This window comes from Macaca mulatta, chromosome 8 (genome assembly GCF_049350105.2).
Source record: "Macaca mulatta isolate MMU2019108-1 chromosome 8, T2T-MMU8v2.0, whole genome shotgun sequence".
NCBI lineage: Eukaryota > Metazoa > Chordata > Mammalia > Primates > Cercopithecidae > Macaca > Macaca mulatta.
The window spans coordinates 133,487,791-133,510,499 of NC_133413.1; the positions used below are offsets into that span (position 1 = coordinate 133,487,791).

Consider the following 22,709-nt stretch of genomic DNA (forward strand, 5'->3'; position numbering starts at 1 on the left):
CAAATAGCTGGGATGACAGGCACCTGCCAATGCGCCTGGCTAATTTTTGTAGTTTTTGGTAGAGACAGGGTTTCACCATGCTGGACAGCCCGGTTTTGAACTCCTGACCTCATGATCCACCCGTCTCAGCCTCCCAAAGTGCTGGGACTACAGGTGTGAGCCTCTGCGCCTGGCCTGTCACTCTTCTTTTAAAATCTCTCTCTCTTTCCCAGATAATTAATCACTCCCTTCTCTGAAATTTACCAATACCTCAGTTAGAGACGGTCCCAACTTATGACAGGTCAATTTATGCTTTTTTGACTTTATGAATATTCAAAAACAATAGGCATTCAGTAGGAACCATACTTCAACCCATATAAGCATTCTGTTTTTCACTTTCAGTACATTACTCAATAAATTTCATGAGCTATTCATGGAATATTATAAATTTATTATAAATATTATTTGTTATAAAATAGGCATTGTATTGGATGATTTAGCTCAAGTATAGGCTAATGTAAGTATTCTGAGCATGTTTAAGGTAGGCTAGGCTAAGCTATGATTGACATTCAGTAGGTCAGAGGTATTAAATTCATTTTTTGGCGGGGTGCGATGGCTCGCACCTATAATCCTAGCACTTTGGGTGGCCAAAGCAGGAGAATCACTTGAGCACAGGGGTTCAAGACCAGCCTGAGCAATATAGTGAGACCTCGTCTATACAAATAATAAAAACATTAGCCAGGCATGGTGGCATATACCTGTGGTCCCAACTACTTGGGAGGCTGAGGTGGGAGAATTGCTTGAGCCCAGGTAATTGAGGCTGCAGTCAGCCATGATTGTGCCACTGCACTCTGGCCTGGGTAACAGAGCAAGACCCCATCTCAAAAAAAAAAAAAAAAAAGCGTTCACTTATGATTTTTTTTTTTTTTTTCCTTTTTGAGACAGAGTCTCACTCCATCCCCCAGGCCAGAGTGCAGTGGCATGACCTCTTCTCACTGCAGCCTCCACCTCCCAGGTTCAAGCGATCCTCCTGCCTCAGCCTCCCGAGTAGCTGGGATTACAGGCACTCACCACCACGCCGGCTAATTTTTGCATTTTTAGTAGAGGTGAGGTTTCACCATGTTGGCCAGGCTGGTTGAACTCCCGACTTCAAATGATCCACTCACCTCTGCCTCCTAAAGTGCTGGGATTACAGGCATGAGCCACCATGCCTGGCCAACTTATGGTATTTTTAAACTACATTGAACTTACCAGGACACAACTTAATCTTAAGTTGAGGCAGTATAATGCTGATCACATGGTATTACAGTCACACATGTATTTCTCCCTAGAACTTCCCATTCCACCCTTAGCTGTGAGCTTTCCAAGAACATGAAACTCATCTTATTTTGCCTCTGCAACTCCAGATACTTGTGCAGGGCCTGATGCCTAGTTGGCATTCAAAATACTGAGTGAATGATCCACTGATGATTAAATCAATGAGTGACAAGAGCAAGATATGGCCTACCTATAGAGAGGAGAAGAGCTAATCCAGGCCCTTTTCCAGTTTTGATAGAAAGGATTTTGCAGACACATTGAATATGTCATTTATAAGCCTTAAGTTTTTCAAGAGGAGTTACTAAGCCAGTTTTTTTGAGAATCATTGGGTTGAGCTGCTGTCTCCAATTTGGGGCATCAAAAGTTGACTCTACTTGGGTAACAAAAAAGAATAGAGGTGTGGAAAATAGGTGCCAGGGTTTCTTTGTGACAAAAGTCAAAATGAAGTGACATATCACGTGTGTGTCATGAGAAATCCCAGAAGAAATAGGGAAATAAGTGAGGAGGGAATCCTATTTCCCACAAAAAAGAAACCTCTTTTGGAAGGTCCAGGCTTGACATTGATAACTTCAAGGGGTATTTTCATAAAATGCAGCCATGTTTTTGTGTGTGTCAGGAAGAAAACTTGTGTGTAAACATGAATCGTGTCTGCTTGTGGCCTTCTGAATGCATACCTAAAAGTATGAAATAACATTTTCTTTGCAATTACGCAGAAGAAAAATGTCAAGGGATGCATAAATGAGCTTCCATGTTGTCTATTTAGCAGCATGGGATATGGGAAATGCAAGGGTGTTAAGGAAGCATTTTTCCATTCCTGCCATTTGCAGGTGAGGAAGGTGAGACTCAGAGAAGTTGTGACTTACCCAAGATCATGCGACAATGTAGTGACTGAGCTGGATTAGAAACTTAGCCTTGTTTTTTTTTTTTTTTCTTCTTTCCCACTATAGTTTGATAAATTTTATATATATATATATATATATATATATATATATATATATATATATATATATATAGCCTGAAGTAGTTTAGGTTTAAATAATAGCTCAATTGTTCAACAAACATGTCTTAAGGGCTTACTGTGTGCCTAACACTATGCCAGATGCTAGGAAGCACAAAACAAGTCAAGTCCCCCACTCAACACATATATTTTGTCCACTTTTCTTTTTCTTTTTATCTTGTAGAGATGGGGTCTTGCTATGTTGACCAGTTAGTTTTGAAATCCTAGCCCCAAAGGATTTTCCCACTTCTGTCTCCCAGAGTACTGGGATTACAGGCATGAGCCACAGCACTGGTTTTTTTTTTTTTTTTTTTGAGACGGAGTCTCGCTCTGTCACCCAGGCTGGAGTGCAGTGACCGGATCTCGGCTCACTGCAAGCCCCGTCTCCCGGGTTCACGCCATTCTCCTGCCTCAGCCTCCCGAGGAGCTGGGACTACAGGCGCCCACCACCTCGCCCGGCTAGTTTTTTTGTACTTTTTAGTAGAGACGGGGTTTCACCGGGTTAGCCAGGATGGTCTCGATCTCCTGACCTCGTGATCCGCCCGGCTCGGCCTCCCAAAGTGCTGGGATTACAGGCTTGAGCCACTGCGCCCGGCCAGCACTGGTCTTTTGTCAACTTTTTCCATGCCACACTCTGCCAGGCTCTGGGGAGCTCTGTCTTTGTGAAGTTAACAGTCCTGTGGGGCAGGCAACATTAATCAAAGAATCACACAATTAATGAGTATCTTACATGGAGGGAAGAGAGTTCCATAAGTGTATAATCTTCCCAATATTTTTCCTTTTCTTTTTAAAATTTTTTCTTTTTTTCTTTTAAATAGAGACAGGGTCTTTGCTGCCCAGGCTGGTCTCGAACCCCTGGGCTCAAGTGATCTGCCCACCTTGGCTTCCAAAAGTGCTTGGATTACAGGCTTGAGCCACCGTGCCTGGCCCTCAACATTCTCACAAGGCAGGATTCTAGTTTCTGGGTCAGCTTCTAGGCTCTTTTTGACTCCTGTTAATGAGAAAAAGAGCTAAATAAGCAGAAAGATAAAGGTGAGCTTCTAACAAAGAGTTTAGAGTTAGAAACCCTAGTGTTTATGGGCGCTGAGGAAAGTTTTAGAAGAGAAAAGAAGGAAGCCCTGAGGGTTGTGGAGATTTTAGATACGGAGAAACAGGGATGGTGTGGGAGTTTTTAATGCTTTTCACCAAATATTTTAGGTTCTGCCCCGTTCCAAACACACAGTAGGTGTTGTAGATTGCATTACTGGTCCCCATTCTGCACTCCTCCCTGGATCCATGAAACTTTTCAGTGCTCTCCTGCCATGAATGCAATATAATACTCAGCCCTTGGGCTCAGCCACATACTGGCTTTGGCCATTAGGAAGAGGTGAAAGTGATGGTGTGCCAGCTCCAGGACTAGAAGAATTGCATGTCTGCTTGCTCACCTGCACCACTGCCACTGCCTTGAGAGCATGCTTGGTTAGCTTGTGGGAGGATGAGAGACACTTGGAACAGAGTTACTGCGGTTGCCCCAGATGAGGTCAGCCTACAAAGCTGAAAACCAGCTGGGCCCTAGATATGTGTGTGAGCCCAGCCCAGATCAGTGGAGCCACCTGCTGACTCCAGATGCATGAGCAATAAATGCTTATGGCTAAATGCTAAAGAGGTTTGGTGGTTGTTTTTTTCACAGCTTTATTGAAACTATATATAACTGATTTAGCAGTATTGCACTTCCTAGCTCTGTGTTAAGGGTATAGCCATAGTTCTGAGGCATTTTTTATTCACATAAATACAATTCAAATAATCTTTCTAAGAGCATCAAAGAGAAAACAGTTAATAACCTTTAGCAAACTTCTTAAAATATCCCCTTCCCACCTTATTCACTGAGGCTAGACTAAGTTATGCCACAGTAAGTTCATCGTCTTACGCGAAGAAAATCAAGTATGCAGACACAAGAAGTGGGTATTAGGAGCAGAGGTTTACTAGGCACAAGAAAGAGAAAGGAGAACAGCTCTCTCTCTTGCAATAGAGTGGGGAGCCCGAATGGGACGTCCAGCCTGTGGCAGAGTGCTCCAGATTTTATAGAAAGGCTTGAGGAGGTGGTGTCTGATTTACATAGGGCCCACAGATTGGTTGGACCAGGTGTGACGTTTAGGTAATGCCTGGGGAATGCTGGCCACACCACCCTAATCTTATTATGCAAATGAGCTTTCTACTTGGCCAGCACCATGTTGTCTGCTCCTTGCTATACACGTGGTTTGGCAAAGGGAAGGGAGGATGGAGACGCCATTTTGAACATGCTTAGTCCCAGGTAGCCTTTTCCTATTGGCACAACTGCTGGCATTTACCCATACAAGCTTCTAGCTTGCTTGTCTATGTCTGCAGCTCAATTTTACAGGCTGCTCCTTGTTAGAAAATAAAATGATTTGGGGGCTGCTTTTCATTAAAAGGAAAACCTTACCAAGAACTTCCCTACCCTCATTATCTGCCTAAATAATTTATTCTTAACTCCTATATCAGTTCTGGTCATGAGTTGGGAGCAAAAGCAATAATGATGTTTCTGGGCTGGAACATTTAATTGCTAGTGTGAGAACCTCTAGAACTCTTTTCCTACTAATACATCAACCACAAACTTTTGAAATACTAGCTGCTCCCTCTGTCTGGATCCCTGAGAGAATGAGATAAGCTGAAAACCCAGCCAAAAAAAAAAAGCTGTTTTAAGCGATTAATCTAACGAAGATTTTGAAATTGTTCACTACTGTGGCATAACTTAGTCTAGCCTCACTGAATAAGGTGGGAAGGGGATATTTTAAGAAGTTTGCTAAAGGTTATTAACTACTTTCTCTCTGATGCTCTTAGAGAGATTATTTGAATTGTATTTATGTGAATAAAACTGTATTTATTTGAATTGTATTATATTCTTATAGACAATATTTTAATTGTATTTTCAATTATTTTTGTTAGCTTTTTTTTCTGAGATGGAGTCTCACTGTGTCACCCAGGCTGGAGTGCAGTGGTGTAATCTCGGCTCACTGCAACCTCCACCTGCCAGGTTCAAGTGAATCTCCTGCCTCAGCCTCCCAAGTAGCTGGGACTACAGGTGCCCACCACCACACCTGGCTAAATTTTGTATTTTTAGTAGAGACGGGGTTTCACCATGTTGACCAGGCTGGTCTCGAACTCCTGACTCAAGTGATCTGCCTGCCTTGACCTCACAAAGTGTTGGGATAATTATTTTTGTTACTGTACTACTTTAATTTGCTTGCTAACCTGTTGACTGGCCTAGGTTTTTTGAGAGTTATCAATACAGTTACCAAAGAGCTGAGAAAGAGAATAGTTTCACTTCTTTACTTCCAAATATCTTGACACTTTTCTCAAACCAAAAGGGTATTCAGATGTTGGGCAATCTATATGTCCACCAAGCTCCCTCTAGCAAAGAAATTAGAAGTACTCTTTTTCTGTCCAAATCATATATTATCATCCCAAAAAGAAAGACATCCTTCAACTGTGAAAGTGTAATGTGTGAGAGCACAAGGAGAAAGGGCTTTGCAAAGCAAAATCTAAAATACCCTTAGACACACACGACTTTCCATTCTTTTAAGAATATATTTGAAATACAAAGAAAAAAACAAAGGAAGAAATCTTTATGACCTTTGTTTGGGAAAATATTTCTTAGATATGACACCAAAAGTACAATCCATAAAATAAAAGATGGATGGATCTTCACAGACATTAATAACTTCTGCTTTTTGACAGATACTGTTAAGAGAATGGAAAAAAAGGCCATAGTCTGAGAGAAAATATTTGTGAAACATATACAGAATAAAAAGTTTGTATCCAAAAATATATAAAGAATTATGAAAATTGAGGCCGGGCATGGTGGCTCAAGCCTGTAATCCCAGCACTTTGGGAGGCCAAGACGGGCGGATCACGCGGTCAGGAGATCGAGACCATCCTGGCTAACCCGGTGAAACCCCGTCTCTACTAAAAAAATACAAAAAATTAGCCGGGCAAGGTGGCGGGCGCCTGTAGTCCCAGCTACTCAGGAGGCTGAGGCAGGAGAATGGCGTAAACCCGGGAGGCGGAGCTTGCAGTGAGCTGAGATCCGGTCACTGCACTCCAGCCTGGGCGACAAGCGAGACTCCGTCTCAAAAAGAAAAAAAAAAAAAAAAAGAAAATTGAATAATAAGTTTTCTTTAATAAGTTTAATAAAAACAAAACAATTAAAAACAAGGCAAAAGATATGAACAAATACTTCACCAAGGACGTATGCAGAAGGCAGATAATCCCGTGAAAAGATGTCGAACGTCATTTGTCATTTCAGAAATGGAAATCATGAGATACCACTATGATATGGAATGGCTAAAATTACAGATTCATCATAGATGTGGAGCACCTGGAACTCTCTCATACTATTGGTGGACATCTGGAACTCTCTCATACTTTGGTGGGAATGTAAAATGGCATAACTACTGTGTAAATGCTTGACAGTTTCTTAAAAGTTAAACCTACTCCTACTATATGACCCAACTATTCCACTTCTAGGGTTTACCCAAGACAAATGAAAGCACATGCTCATACTAAGACTAGTGTAAGAACGTTCACAGCACTGTTATTCGGAATAGCCAAAAACTGGAAACAACTCCAGTGTTCATCACCAGATAGATCAGGTGGATGGATAAACAAATTGTTGTGTATTGGGCCAGGTATGGTAGCACACACCTGTAATCCCAGCACTTTGGGAGGCTGAGGTTGGTGGATCGCTTGAGCTCAAGAGTTTAAGACCAGCCTGGGCAACACAGTGAGGCCCTGTCTCTACAAAAAATACAAAAGATTAGCCAGGCATGACACCTGTAGTCCCAGCTACTCAGGACGCTAAGGTGGGAGGATCCCTTGAGCCTGGAAGGTCAAGGCTGCAGTGAGTCATGGTCATGCCACTGCACTCGTGTCTGAGCAACAGAATGAGATCCTGTCTCAAAAAAAAATTGTGGTATATTGATGTATTAGTCCATTTTCACACTGCTTTAAAGACATACCCGAGAGTTGGTGATTTATGAAGAAAAGAGGTTTATTTGACTTACAGTTCTACAGGGCTGGAGAGGCCTCAGGAAACTTATAATCATGGCAGAAGGGGAAGAGGCACATCTTACATGGCAACAGGTGAGAGAGTGTCAAGTAAAGGGGATAGAGCCCCTTGTAAAACCATCAGATCTTATGAGAACTCACTCACTATCATGAGAATAGCATGGGGGAAACTGCCCCTCTGATCCATCCAATCACCTCCCGCCTGGTCCCACCCTTGACATGTGGGGATTACAATTCATGATGAGATTTGGGTGGGGACAAAAACCCAAACCATATCAATTGATGCCATAAAAAAGAATGAACTACTGTACATACAAAAACACAATTGAATATCAAAATCCCACATTTATGATGAATGAAAGAACCCAGACCAACAAAAAAAGGAAAGACACCAAAGTACAATACATACACATAGTCTTTGAATACATTTATATAAATTTCTAGAAAATGTTAACTAAAGAAAGGAAAACAGATCAGTGGTTGCTTACAGGCACAGTGGGGTGGGAGTACAAAGATTACAAAGAGAAATGAGGAAACTTTTAGGGATGATGGATGTTTTCATTATCTTGATTATGGTGATGGTTTCATGGGGGGGGTTAGCTATCTAAAAACTTATAAAACTGTACGCTTTAAATATGTAAAGTTTATTGAATGTCAATTATTTCTCAGTAAAACTGTTTATATGTACACTTGGAACACTAATTGGTAGTCCCTTCTGCTCTAGTTCCTTTCTGAATTGTTAGTCACTCAATAACAGGTACATATGTGTCTATGTAATATATATACATATATGTATATATGTACATTCTGTTTATATATGTATATACTATTTATATAGTACATACTATTTATATGTACGTAAATACATATAAAGGTACATATTTGTGTGTGTGTGTGTGTGTGTGTGTGTGTATATATATATAAAGTCGTGGCGGTCATGGGCGAGCTTCGCCATGCAGAGCACTGACCTAGGCAACAAGGAGAGCGGCAAGATATGGCACCGCAAGCTGTCCCCAGCCACGTGGGACAGGTAGAGGCCGTGGTGGGAGGGCGCAGGCTGTGGAGGGGATGGAGACCAGCGAGGAGGGGACGCCGGGCGTCAGGCATATATACACACACACACATAAATACATATAGGCTAGGTGTAGTGGCTCACACTTGTAATCCCAGCACTTTGGGAGGCTGAGGTGGGTGGATCACTTGAGGTCAGGATTTCAAGACCAGCCTGGCCAACATGGTGAGGCTGGTCTTCCCCATCTCTATTAAGGAAAAAAAAATACAAAGATTAGCTAGGCATGGTGGCACAAGCCTGTAATCCCCGCTACTTGGGAGACTGAAGCAGGAGAATCGCTTGAACCCAGGAGGTGGAGGTTACAGTGAGCTGAGATTGCGCCATTGCACTCCACCCTGGGCAACAGAGCAAGACTCCACCCCCAAAAAAAAAGAAAGAAAGAGAACATATAAAGGTCCAAACTATGTACCTTTGTAAATACATATAAAAGTCCATATAAATAGTACACCTTTATACTATACAAAAGTATACTGTATACTAAAGGTATATTTATATGTAAATAGGTATATAGTATACCTTACATATATAATAGGTATATAGTATACCTTATATATATTATAGGTATATAGGTATACTTATACTATATATCTTTATACATATATATACCTTTATATATGTATTATATAACATATATACATATATGTGTGTATATATACATATAAACAGTATGTGCCTGTTACTGAGGGACTAATGATTCAGAAAGGAACTAGAATATAAGAAACTACCAATTAGTGTTGCAAATGTATACGTGTGTGTGTATATATCCATATATACCCGTTGATAACAATATAAAGCTTAAACATCTGCATTAGTATTTTTTTTGAGAATTTGCTTTTCTGATCAAGAGTTTGAACTTTTCCAATATCATGAGCATACAATTTTTTTTAACGTCATTTTTCTGTTGTGGAATAACACAGAGACTAGGAATGGAAAGACTTAAGGTTTCCTTGTCTGCAAAAGTGGATAATATTAGTACTTACCTGTAATAGGTGGATTGGTGGTCCCCCAAAATATATGTCCACATACTAATCCCAAAATCTGTGACTGTTACCTTATTTGGAAAAAGGGTCTTTGCAGATGTAATCAAGGTAAGGATTTTGAGATGAAGAGATCATCTTGTATTATTCACATGGACCCAATGGCAAGTTTCCTTATAAGAGAAAAACAGAGGGAGATTCTAAACAGACAGAAGAGAAAAAGATACATCCTGGAAGAGAAAGACGTGTGAAGATGGAAGCAGAGAATAGAGCCATGCGATCACAAGTCAAGAAAGCCAGCAACCCCCAGAAACTGGAATAGACAAGCCAGAGAATCTTGCTTAGAGCCTGAAAGGAGGCTGCAGACACTTTGATTTCCGATGTATGGCCTCAAGAACTTCCGAAGAATACATTTCTGTTTTTTATATCACCAAGTTTGTGGTAATTTGTGAGGGCAGCCTCAGGAAATTAATGCACAACCTCACAGAGCACTAAAAATGAAGATAATTAGTACTACCTAACTTGTACATTTGCTACAAGGATTAATTGAGTTGATATATTCGGAAAGCAAGTAGAAAAGTGCCCCATACCTAGTAAACACTCCGGAGGCACTAGGTGAATTTTTATCAAAGGAACACTAAAGTCAAGGCAGCCAGTTGTTATTATTGCTTTCCCGGACCGTGATTGGTGGACTGGACATCACAATGCCGGAAGGTCCTGTCAGATTACGGAACTGAAGAAACAAAACAAAACCCTGAGCATGGTGAAAAGGTCAAGAAGAATGGACTATTTCATCTGTAAGTTTCTTTTGAGCCCGAACGTTCTATGAAAGGAACCCATCAGTTCTCAATGTATTTGTCTCCTTCTCTGCATTTGTCTCCCTGCTTCTCTTAGTTATTTCTATACAATTCCTTAATCCCTAAAAGCAATTTAGAATGGAATGCAGAGGCCACAGGAGAAAATCACTTTTATTGCCTCTGATGGGAGCCTAAAACCCCACGAGGGTCCCAAAAGGCAGAATTCCCAAGCCAATTCCTCGCGTCTATGATCCACCTGCAGAAAACTGCGATTCCCAGAAGGCTTTAGGTCCGGGGGCGGGGAGACTGAGCTCAGAAAGAGGCGGAGTCTAAGAGAAGGTCTTTGGTCGATTCCATGGTCCAGAGAGGGAGTGGCCGCTTTGGCGGAGGTTGGTGGGAGGGATCCGCCTTCCGATTGGTTGTTATTAGAAAGGGGGTTGGTACGGCCGGCGGGTGCAGTATCCAGGCCGCCGTGGCCGGCGCTCAAATTTCCCGGGCCGGGAGCGCTGGGCCTGCCGGGAAGGTACTGGGACGGTTACCCAGCGGGCCGCCGGCGGTCGTGGGCGACCTTCGCCATGCAGAGCACTGACCTAGGCAACAAGGAGAGCGGCAAGATATGGCACCGCAAGCCGTCCCCGGCCACGCGGGACGGGTAAAGGCCGTGGCGGGAGGGCGCGGGCTGTGGAGGGGACGGAGACCGGCGAGGAGGGTACGCCGGGCGTCAGGTAGCGGTCCGAGTTCTGGCTCTGACCTTGCCCCACATCCTTGGATTGGATGACCTGCGGTGGAACAGGTGGCTCCGGACGCCAGGATCCGCAGAGACCCCCTTCTGAGTTCTGAGAGCAGGGGTCTGGTCCGGGACAGGAGGAGGCAGGTGGTTCTCAGACGTGGGAACTTGCGGCTTTTGGTGTGTGCTGGGACTCTGCTGCTTTAATGATCACGGTATCCCGCTAGTGCCCCTGGCACGTAGTAGGTGTTCAGTGAGTATTTAACAGTTGCAGCTGGAGCAGAACTCCTGGAGGAGATGCAGGCTGGAAGAGCAGGACAATTCTGCCTCTTCCAAAGGCTGCAGTTTATCCATCCTTAAATCCTTGGATGTGTTTAGACGCACAAGCATTCATCAATTTGTTGAGTGCCTACTGTGTGCCAAGCACGTCTCTAAGTGCTGGGGAGGGCGAAGGAACAAAACACACTTCCGGTTCTCTGGAGTTCTCTAGAGTTTACATATTGGCGTGTATGTAGGGGCAGGGGCGTTCATTATGCATTGCTGGGGGGCTTCTAGTACGGCCAGCGCTACTTTTCATTCTGTTCCCAATTACCTGTCCTGTTTGAGGCTCAGCCTGTCTTGTGTGATTTCCGTGGAAGCCTTTGCTACAAAGCGGTGCCATTTGGATTTCGATTTCTGCACGCAGAGTGGTCTTATTGCTTCTAATTCCCTAGGATTTCACGGAAATCGCTGGAGTTCCTGTTTCAGTGTGTTTCTTGTTCTAGTAGTGATTTTTCTTTTCTCTGAGATGGAGCCTTGCTCTGTCGCCCAGGCTGGAGTGCAGTGGCGCGATCCGGGCTCACTGCAACCTCCACCTCCCGAGTTAAAGCGATTCTCTTGCCTCAGCCTCCCAAGTAGCGGGGATTACCGGCGCGCGCCACTACACCCGGCTAATTTTTGTATTTTCAGTAGAGACGGGATTTCACCATGTTAGCCAGGCTGGTCTCCAACTCCTGGCCTCAGGTGGTCCGCCTATCTCAGTCTCCCGAAGTGTAGGGATTACAGTCATTAGCCACCGCGCCTGGCCTCTAGTGATTTTTCTGTTGATCCTTTGGTTGCTTCTTGACAAGTCAGACCTTTTTTTTTTTTTTTTTTTTTTTTTTTTTCCTTGAGACAGAGTCTTGCCCTGTCGCCCAGGCTCGGGTGCAGTGGCGCGATCTCCGCTCACTGCAACCTCCGCCTCCCGGGTTCAAGCGATTCTCCTGCCTCAGCCTCCCGAGTAGCTGGGATTACAGGCGCACCGCTCCCGGCTAATTTTTTGTATTTGTAGTAGAGACGTGTTAGCCAGGATGGTCTCGATCTCCTGACGTCGTGATCCACCCACCTCGGCCTCCCGAAGTGCTGAGATTACAGGCGTGAACCACGGCGCCCGGCGGACAAATCAGTTTTAAGTGCCTGCTATGTATATCCAAAGTGCAACGTTTTACCAGCAGCTTGTTTGGTTCCTGGTTACTGTCAGGCCTCTTTATCAATGCCGCTGTCTCAACTACATTGAATAAAAAATTTTGTCTAAAGTGGGGATTCCTTAGGTTTTTCATTTTCAAATTTTGAGTTTGTGTAAATACCACTCCCACCTCTGGTATTCTCTAAACATTCTAAAAGTTATAGCCAACTCACCTTTCTCTTTCTTGCTGGTACAGAATATCTAGATATATGTGCAAGATTCAAAAAGTGAAAGAAATGAGTTGATTATCCAAATGTCTTGTTTGCTTTTTCCACTAAAACATAGCTTATTTTTGTGTTCGTTAAAACCCATTGTTCATGCTGTTTAGACAGGCAGAAAGCACTGACTTGGAGTCAGATGTATTTCGTTGAAGTAAATGTCCGTTTACCAACTCTGTGACCTTGGGCAAGTTAATCGCTAAGGCTGTCAGTGGGGATAATCGGATTTAGCAGACAGGTTGTCTTACACATTTGGTGCTTAGTAAATATTTGATATTCTTCTTATGTTTGAGAACTGAGGAACTCTGTCAGGCAATCTGTGGGAATCTGAAAGTAAGTTGCTCTAAAATAAATATTTTATGTGGGATTTATATGAAAAATCGGAGGGGCTGAATGTCACTATTATGATTACATTTACAAGGTAGGATTATAATTGAGTATTTGTTTCTTAGTGTATTTCTGTATTTTTCATATTTTGAACAATGATTATGTAATTTTGTAGCCAGAACATGTAATAAGTGTTATAGAAAATAAGACTGGAGGAAAAAGTTGTTTGCTCTGAGTTTAGTTGCCATGAAACATTTTGATATTGTTTGTCATTTCTGTACATTTATTGTTGTGTTTTTAATTCCTTGGGGACTAGATACAAATAAGCATTGTTAAGAATTTTACTGTTTCCTTTAACGAATCTAAAAAGCCTTATGTTTACATAAACATGAAGAAAATGTTTAATCCACTTAATTCAATATAGCATGCTTTAATCAAGTTTTAATGAAGATAAATGTTTCTAATATAAAATCCAAAAACTAGGCAAGGTGCGGTGGCTTATGCCTGTTATTCCGGCACTTTGGGAGGCCAAAGTGGGCAGATCACAAAGTCAGGAGTTCGAGACCAGCCTGGCCAACATGGTGAAACCCTGTGTCTACTAAAAATACAAAAAATTAGCTGGGCATGGTAGCAGGCACCTGTAATCCCAGCTACTCAGGAGGCTGAGGCAGGAGAATCACTTGAACCCAGGAGGTGGAGGTTGCAGTGAGCTGAGATTGCACCACTGCACTCCAGCCTCTATGACAGAGTGAGACTCCGTCTCAAAAAAAAAAAAACAAAAACAAAATCCAGAAATTTATGAAAAATCAATTAAGATAAAATTTTCATGATTAAAAACTATTGTTGCAATAAAGAATGGGATTATTCTGGCCTTTGTGACCAGAATATACACACATATTATTTTAAGGAGTTATTTTGTGCTGTAAGTTAATTTTATGAAGTTTTCTTTCAACAACAGGGTATATGATCCTTCTCTCAAAAAAGGGTAAATTTAAACAAATATAGCTGTGTATTCTTGTCTTTCCTGTTATGAAAATAGTATGTAATCATTAAAGAACATGTCTAAAATATAGAAAAGTAGAAAGGGGAAAAAAATTAACCATATCGCTATTACCTGCAGACAGCTGCTGTTAATATTTGACTGTGTTCATCTTTTTTTCCCTATATGTAGATTTTTCTTTTCCTTTGGAGACACGGTCTTACATGTCACCCAGGTGGGAGTGCAGTGGCATGATCATGGCTCACTGCAGCCTTGACCTCCCCAGGCTCTGGTGATAATGCCACCTCAGCCTCTTGAATAGCTGGGATCACAGGCACATGCACCATGCCTGGCTAATTTTTTATGATTTTTCTAGAGACGTGTTTGGTTTTGATTTTTCTCATTTATTTTTTCTTCTAATTGTGTGTGTGTGTGTGTGTGTGTGTGTGTGTGTGTCAGTGTTTGAAACTTCAGGTTAGAATATTTTCATTTTCATTTAACAGTTTAATCATTCCATATGTGTCTCTAGAATATAAACTCCCTTACTTTTTTATATAGAAGTATGATTAATATGGGTTTTAAAGAATGATTTCTTAAAGCATTTGTTCATTCAGCAGGTGTATTTTGAGTGTCTTTTGTGTATTGTAGGCCAGGTGCTGGGGTACAGTGATGAGCAAGCAGTGGTCCTGTCCTTACAGAACTCGCCTGCCAGGGTATTCATGGTAGATACATTAGAAATGAAAGTAAACTCATGCGCACTGAATTCACTGTGAAACATTCCATACACAAAAACAAAATCTCATACCCTGTTGTTGTGTATCACTTAATCACCGTTTATAAATCTGTTTATATGTGTGTTTATTTTTTTAATGTCTGTCCTTACTACTAAACTGTAAGTGCCATGGAAGCAGGGAGCATATCAAGTATTCTTAGCACCTGCCTTGTTCTGCATCTGACACAATGAGTTTTCAAGTAATTGATGAATAAATGAACAGTAGCTGCTTTGATAATGAGTAGCTTCTGAACTGTTTTTCTGAAATCCTGGTAAGATTGATTCTAGAGGAGAGGCAGTATAGCGGTAGCAGTAGGAGAGGGAAGAATGAACAGACAAAATGCTTTACTTGCCATATTTTTCATAATATCAGGTAATACGTGATATAGAATTTCAATGTTTGGGTTTTTTTCTTTGACAGAATTATAGTGAACATCATTCACAACACTTCCGATTACCATCCAAAAGTTTTGCGATTTTTGAATGTGGCTTTTGATGGCACAGGCGACTGCTTAATTGCTGGGGACCACCAAGGAAATATTTATGTTTTTGACTTGTATGGAAACAGGTAAGCAGATACTGTTGATATCTACGTTATTTAACAAGTTATTAATTCACTGAGTGTTTTCATACCTGCTATTCATTATTCATTCAGAAAGATTTATTAAGTTCTATTATATTTCAGGTACCTTGCAAAACACTGTCATAGGTGCTGAAGGAAGAAAGTGGGAAAGGACAGAATGATAATACGGTTCACATTTTAGAGAATTAAACTGCTGGTTTTAATAGCATCTCTAGTAGTTTTTTTTTTTTTCCTTAAATTTAAAAATTTATTATTGCTATTTTTTTTTTTTCTTCAGATGGAACCTTGTTCTGCCGCCCAGACTGGAATGCAGTGGGATAATCTTGGCTCACTGCAAACTCCACCTCCCGAGTTCCAGCTACTGTGCCCAGCCCATTATTGCTGATTTATCAATTTCTGGTACATCATCAGGCAATGTAGAAAGAGCGCAATTTTCCTTGCACATTGTTGTTATGGCATGCCATATCTAAGAATTTTAAAGAATTGATTTTCAGCTGGGTGTGGTGGCTCAGGCCTGTAATCCCAGCACTTTGGGAGGCCGAGGCGGGCAGATCACTTGAGGTCAGGAGTTCGAGACCAGCTTGGCCAACTTGGTGAAACCCTGTCTCTACTAAAATACAAAAATTAGCTGGGCATGGTGGTGTGTGCCTGTTTTCCCAGCTACTCGGGAGGCTGAGACAGGAGAATCACTTGAACCCTGGAGGTGGAGGTTGCAGTCAGCCAAGATCGTGCCACTGCCACTGCACTTCAGCCTGGGTGACAGAGCGAGACTCTGTCTCAAAAAAAAAAAAGGAGTTGATTTTCACTCTTCTTCCTTTTCTCTTCCCTTGTGAAACAATTTAGTCTGAAAGCAATGAGGTGGGATTGATGGAGGTAGATATTCATGCAGTGGGGCTAGGTGGGAAGGAGAGCTGCAGCAGCCCAGAAAGAGAGACAGAGGGTGTCTGCATGGTGAATGGGGAAGTGATGGGAAGCTAGTTTAATACAGAGGGCTTTTATCAAATAAATATATTAGGGATAATGAGGGCCAGGTTTCTCACTCTTAGAAAAGAGACTTAAAAATTATGGAAGGCAGAAAACTAGAATAAACCCCTTGGCATTGTATTGGAATTAGACATATCAGTTTGAATCCCTGGTTTTGAATATATAGAGATAGATATAGAACTAAATAGAGGTATGTACAACTATATGTACACTTATTCCTTAGCTTTGTACACTCAGAGGGCCTGGGAGCAACAGCATGCCGGTAGCAATGAATATACCCCGTGATGAGTTCTTATTTTCAAAGTACCACGTTCTACTAAAAGGAATCAAGGATATTTGCAGAAATGGCCAATTTCAGAATGTGGACAGGGAAAGTACAGGAAGAGCCTGTAACATTTTGTAGCCAGAAAGAAGGAATTGTTCAAAGAATGTTCGGGATGTGTCAAAAAGACACAGTTGCCAGCTTACAGGAGCTCCCTCTGGTCATGTTGGAGATGGGTCGTCCATTGAATAAAATTGAAATCTATGAGTTCATGTTGGAATCAACAAACAGTTTAATAAGGAATGGATATTGAATAGTCACAAAGTACCTCCCCACAAAATACTTATTAATTATAGAGGAAAAAAAGAGTAATTATATAATGAAGAAGCCTAGCAAACGCTGCCTTAATCAAATGACTAAAGTTAATACAACCAGTAGTGGAATGAATCAAAATTTGTGTGCCACCTGATAGGATGCAGTGAGAAGAACACAGCATCATTTCTGTGATATTCCTGCCGAGATATATAACCTGAATCTAATCAGTGAGATCATCACACAAAGCTAAATTAAGGACATCTAATAAAAAAACTGTCCTGTAATCTTCACAGGGGTCAAGATCATGCAAGTTGGGTAAAGACTACAGAACTCCTAATCTGAGGGAGATGAAAGGGACATGACAAAGGCATGAATCTGGGCTGATCCTTTTGCTATAAAGAACATTATTAGGAAAATTGGCAAAATTTGATTGGAGTTCTAGGATTAGATGGTGGTAATGTATAAATGTAATTTCTTGGTGCTGATGGTTATATTGTGATTATGTAGGAGAGTTTTCTTATTTATAGGAAACTTGATCATGGTAACTTGTTCTCAAATAGTTCAAGAAAAGACGTGACATATAATTTACTTATCTGTGATTCATTAGGTAAAAATCTATAAATCATTGTTTCTGCCCTTTACCAAAAAAGTAATGGGCCCAACTTTTCTACCCTTTATTCTTGTTTAACTTACCTCACCAATTCCCAATCTGAAATCAGTACCACTGTCTATTTGCTAATACTCCTGAAAAAAATAAAAGTAATTGTTGATTGATTTCATGACAGAATAATGAACTTCAATATTGAGGATTCTTTGCACTTCATTTGCTTATCTACCGTTACTTACTTTGCCTAGTCTCCACCAAGTGTCGCAAACCTTTACCAATTTCCTTGCCTCCTTTCGTTGGACTCCACTCTTATTCTGACTGCCAGGCCTCCTGATTCATGGGAAAACAGACACCTTCAAGCTTTCCTTTCTCCTTCCGCATTGCAGCCTCAAGTATATTGTAAGTTCAGCCCCCATTACCTTATTCGTAAAGTTCAGCTCTCATTACCTTATTCATAAAAACAGGTGATCTTAATTTCTTCTAGTGCTAATCCCTATCTTCTATAGCCTCCCCTGAGACATTGCACCATGAGTGTTACTATTTTGTCCATTGTCCCCTTTTCACTATTGGTTGTTGGGGAGAAAAAATTATTTTTCCTCTACCCTTCTAAATTCTCAACTGGGCCCCTTGTAACAAAAGATAGATTAACAAGAGCAGATTGAGCAAGTTATTAATTTGTATCATGCATGTAACACATGAGAATACCCAGAGTATCCGGGTATTAGTGTGAGACACTATCAACTTGTATCGTGCATGTAACACGTGACTGTCCAGGTATTACTAACTCAAAAAGTGGCTTATACTCTGGCTTATATAGCATCTCTGTCAAAGAACAGTACATTTTTAGAGAAGTGACAAGACAAAAGAAGAGGACCTTGAGTCTCTCAGGGCAGCAAATTGTGGGAAGGCAAATATATGGGAAACTAATGGTAGTCATATATATTTCTCTGGTGCTATTTCCAGGATGATGAAGATCTAAAGTCAACTCCTGTGATCAACTGTTATCCTTCCTGGTAGAGAAGGGAAGAGGGACACCTTTGTAAATGTATGCAAATTCATGTAAACTTTTAGACAAGGGCAGAGAGCTTTTCTTTTTTTTTTTTTTTGAGGTGGAGGCTCGCTCTGTCACCCAGGCCAGGGTGCAGTGGCGCAATCAAGGGCACTGCAGCCTCCGCCTCCTGGGTTTAAGCAAATCTCCTGCCTCAGCCTCCCAGGTAGCTGGGATGACAGGTGTGCACCACCACGCCAGGCTAATTTTTTGTATTTTAGTAGAGACAGGGTTTCACCACGTTGGCCTGGATGGTCTTAATCTCCTGACCTCATGATCCACCTGCCTTGGCCTCCCAAAGTGTTGGGATTACAGGCATGAGCCACCACGCCTGGCTGAGAGCTTTTCTTATATCTGCTTTTTCTCAGTTACCTTCAGCTCAAAGTAATGCTCATGCCAAAGTGGCATGTTCTGATATGGCATATTCTGCCACCCTTTACTAAAAACATCTGTGGCTGAGCTGAGCAGTTAGCGGCAGAGCTCGGACTTAAAATCAGACTTGAGCTCAGACTTAAAATCAGGCTTGATCATAAAGCCCAGTATACTGGGCTCCCTCAAAATCTTCCTAATTGTTCAATCCATTGGTCACTTTTCAGTTCTCATTTTACTAAAACACTAAACACTCTTGTCTTCCCATGCTGCCTGAGATTCTTTTCTTTGGCTTCATGGGGTACAGCAGTTGCTGAATTTTCTACCTCTCTGATCATTTTTCCCCCTTGTTTTACTGACTCTTCTTCCAGGGCCTGCCCCTTTCATGTTGTGCTCCCCAGACATCTGTCTTTGGCTTGCTTCCTTCCATATTTCAGGCACTCTTTTCAATAATCACATCACCACCAAGCCTCAGGCTTCATCTGCCATGTAAACACTGTTGACTTAGACCTACTTCTGCTACTACTACCTACTAGAACTCTTCTAGATTGGGCTCTCCAGGGGCCACTAACTTGCAAGTAACTCTTGAGCCCTTGAAAAGTGATTGGTCCAAATTGAGATATGAAGCATGTGTAAAATTAAAATACACACTGGATTTTGATGACTTAATATGATAAAAAGTGTAAAATATCTCAATAATTTTGAATTGATTAAATATTGAAATACTAATGTTTTAGATACATATTGAGTTCATAAAGTATATTAGTCTGTTCTCATGCTAATAAAGATATACCTGAGACTGGGTAATTTATAAAGAAAAGGAGGTTTAATGGACTCACAGTTCCATGTAGCTGAGGAGGCCTCACATTCATGGCAGAAGGCAAAGACACTTCTTACGTAGTGGTGGCAAGAGAGAAATGAAGACCAAGGGAAAGGGGTTTCCCCGTATAAAACCATCTGATCTCGTGAGACTTATTCACTACCATGAGAATAGTGTTAGGGAAACTGCCCCCATGATTCAATTTTCTCCCACTGGGTCCCTCCCACAACATGTGGGAATTATGGGAGCCACAATTCAAGATGAGATTTGAGTGAGGACAGAGCCAAAGCATATCATATATTATTAAGATTAATTTAACCTATTTCTTCTTACTTTTCTAATATGGCTCCTAGAAAAATTTAAATTACATATGTAGCCCACGTTGTATTTCTTTCAGACAGCATGGCTCTAGATCAGTTTCACAGGGCCTTAAACCACATGTTTAAAAGCAGATTTATCATTTCCTACCCCCAAACTTATTCCTCTTTTGCCTAAGTTCAAAAGCTTAATTTTCTGTAAATTAAACTCTAGCTAGGTGCCCAGTACTCTACTGAGCACTCAACATGTATTACTTCATTTAGTCATCACAACAGCCTTGTATCTAGTCTTATCTTCATTCTACACAAGAGCAAGTCCTGATTCCCCCTTCTTCACTCCATGTTTAATCCATACCGAGCCTCTGCTTGGCTTCTGAAACCTCTCCTATTTATGCTCCCATATCTCTGGCTGAGATTTTCTGTAGTAACTTTCTTAGTGATCTCGTTTATTCCTTGTCCCTCTTCCCATTTGCCATTGCTGCCAGGATCATCTTCCTAAAACACATACCTGGTTGTGATTCTGTTGTGCTAAACACTTACAGTGGTTTCCTATTCTAATAACATCCGAACTCCTTAATATGGCACATAGCACCCTTCATAATCTATTTTTGGCCTAAAATGGTAGCTCATTTTTCTGGGTTTCATTTTCTTCGTCTCTACGGACTCCTTCCACGTGGAATTTATAATTGTGGGAAGAATTTGTGATACTAATGCAATGATTTCTTAATAGGTTCAATCTTGTTCAGCGAACAGCACAAGCTTGCACAGCTCTGGCCTTTAATCTTCGTAGGAAATCTGAATTCCTTGTGGCATTAGCTGATTATTCTATTAAATGTTTTGATACAGGTAAGAACTTCTGTTTTTCTTTTGAAGCAGAGTGAAATATAGAGTGAAGAACTGCAAGAAGTTTGTCACTCTGTACAGCTTGAGGGCGCAGCTGTCCCCATGACTGCCCTCGCTTCAGACACTAGGTGCAAGCTGGGGGTCCTAGGAACAGCCTCACTTTAGATCGGTTGACTACAAGGTCAGGGTTTCCTGACTGCTGTCAGGTTTCATAATTCACTAGAACAACTCACAGGACTCAGGAAAGCCTACACTTAATGATGATAGTTTTAACATAGCAAAAGGATAGATACAAAGTATAACTAGCCAAAGGAAGAGAAGCATGGAGTGGAATCTGGGAGGCTTCCAAAAGGAAAGTCTCCATTGTCCTCAGGGATGCATTGCCCTCCCAGACAACCCTCCCAGCATTGGTGTGTGGCTGGCCATCTGTGCCAAGCACTGTTGACATAGGGAGTCAACCCAAGCTTTGGTGTCGAGAGTTTTTACTGAGGCGCCATGACATAGGCATGACTGATTGGATCATTCCCCACGTGGCTGGACTCCATTTCCAGCCCTCCTCTCCTCCTAAGAAGTTAGTCTGATGTCACTCGCCCCAAAAGCCCTAAACTTCTAATCACGTGGTTGACCTTTCTTGTGTGGCCATCTCCCACTCTGAGTCTTCTTAGCATAAACTATCTGGTATAGTGTGAGGGGCCCGCCAGGAATAACAAAGACACCCCTAAGTCACGGGTTTAGAGGTTACCTCCCAGGAGCCTAAACAGAAGCCAGACTGCTCTGTAAAGGTCAAATTCCTTACTACACAGGTACAATATCTTTTTTTAATATAGCCTGTGTGTTTTATACCACATTATGTTTTTAAATTGAGAACATAGAGTTCTGTAGACTAAACCTATTACTCTTAAAAAAGAGATATTTCAACTGTTTTTTTTTCTTATTAAAATAATCAATGTGTTATAATGTTCAGCAGATGTATAAATAATAATATTAAAGATAGTGATAGCTAACACATAGTGTTTACTCCCTGCCAGGGACTTTCTGTGGCTTTATACACATTAATTAATTTTAATCATCATCATAACCCACAGAGATGAATACTATTTTTATTATCCCCATGTTGCAGATGAGGAAACTGAGGCACATGGGTAACTTAATCAGAGTCCCTCAGTTTATAAGCAGTGGAGCCAGAATTCCAGCCTAAGTGGTCTGGCTGCGGAGTCACTGCTCTTAATCACTGTAGTACACTCTCATCCTACATACAAAGAAGAAAAAACACAGTGATTCTGCAGTACGGCCTAGAGACGCAGTGTTTTCATAATGGGGCTCTCTCTTTCCAGTCTGTTTTCTATGTATGTACTTTTTTTATCTCCTAACAAATGCATAATTATCCTGTCTATATTGTTTCGTGGGATAATTTTACCTCATTAAAATTCATATCGCATATCTAAAATCAATACCTAACATTCTACTGTATAGATGTTTACCATAATTTTTTAACCTATTACCTATTGCTGGACTTTCAAACTGTTTTCAATTTTTGGCATTACAAACATTGCTGTGACAAAATATCAGAAAAATGAAGTCTTTATAACTCACCTTTCCCTAGATTCCACTCTTCTCCTCTTTTTCTTCCTTGTTCCGTGTTCTTATAGTTGCTTCTACTTCACTGAACCCCCACCATGAAGCCCCTTCCTTAGACACTGTCTCCTTCCTTCTTTCTTTCCCCTCTCTGCCAAATTCTGCTTCTTCGCAGTATCCATTGATGAATTCTGACCCTTGTTTCCCCTACCCCATGCTACTGAGACTTCTGTCTCCAAGGTCCTTAGTAACCCTAACCCCTGATCGTTTAAGTCAT

General features: G+C 41.3%; 1 protein-coding gene across 32 annotated transcripts in view; it reads left to right on the plus strand.

Moving 5' to 3' along the window:
- The first annotated feature begins 10,103 nt into the window (after window positions 1-10,103).
- Window positions 10,104-22,709, plus strand: part of TBC1D31 (TBC1 domain family member 31) — a 72,137-nt gene continuing 59,531 nt past the window's right edge. For 7 of the 32 annotated variants that reach the window (XM_015145948.3, XM_015145953.3, XM_028852895.2 and 4 more), the window contains exons 1-3: window positions 10,765-10,855; window positions 15,131-15,277; window positions 20,745-20,860. In XM_015145948.3, coding sequence (XP_015001434.2) covers window positions 10,779-10,855; window positions 15,131-15,277; window positions 20,745-20,860 — 340 coding nt within the window. In that variant the 5' untranslated portion in view covers window positions 10,765-10,778. Of the gene's footprint in view, window positions 10,204-10,764; window positions 11,184-15,130; window positions 15,278-17,708; window positions 17,860-20,744; window positions 20,861-22,709 lie in introns of those variants that run through there. The other 25 variants (XM_077943994.1, XM_077944001.1, XM_077944004.1 and 22 more) reach the window with 14 other exon arrangements.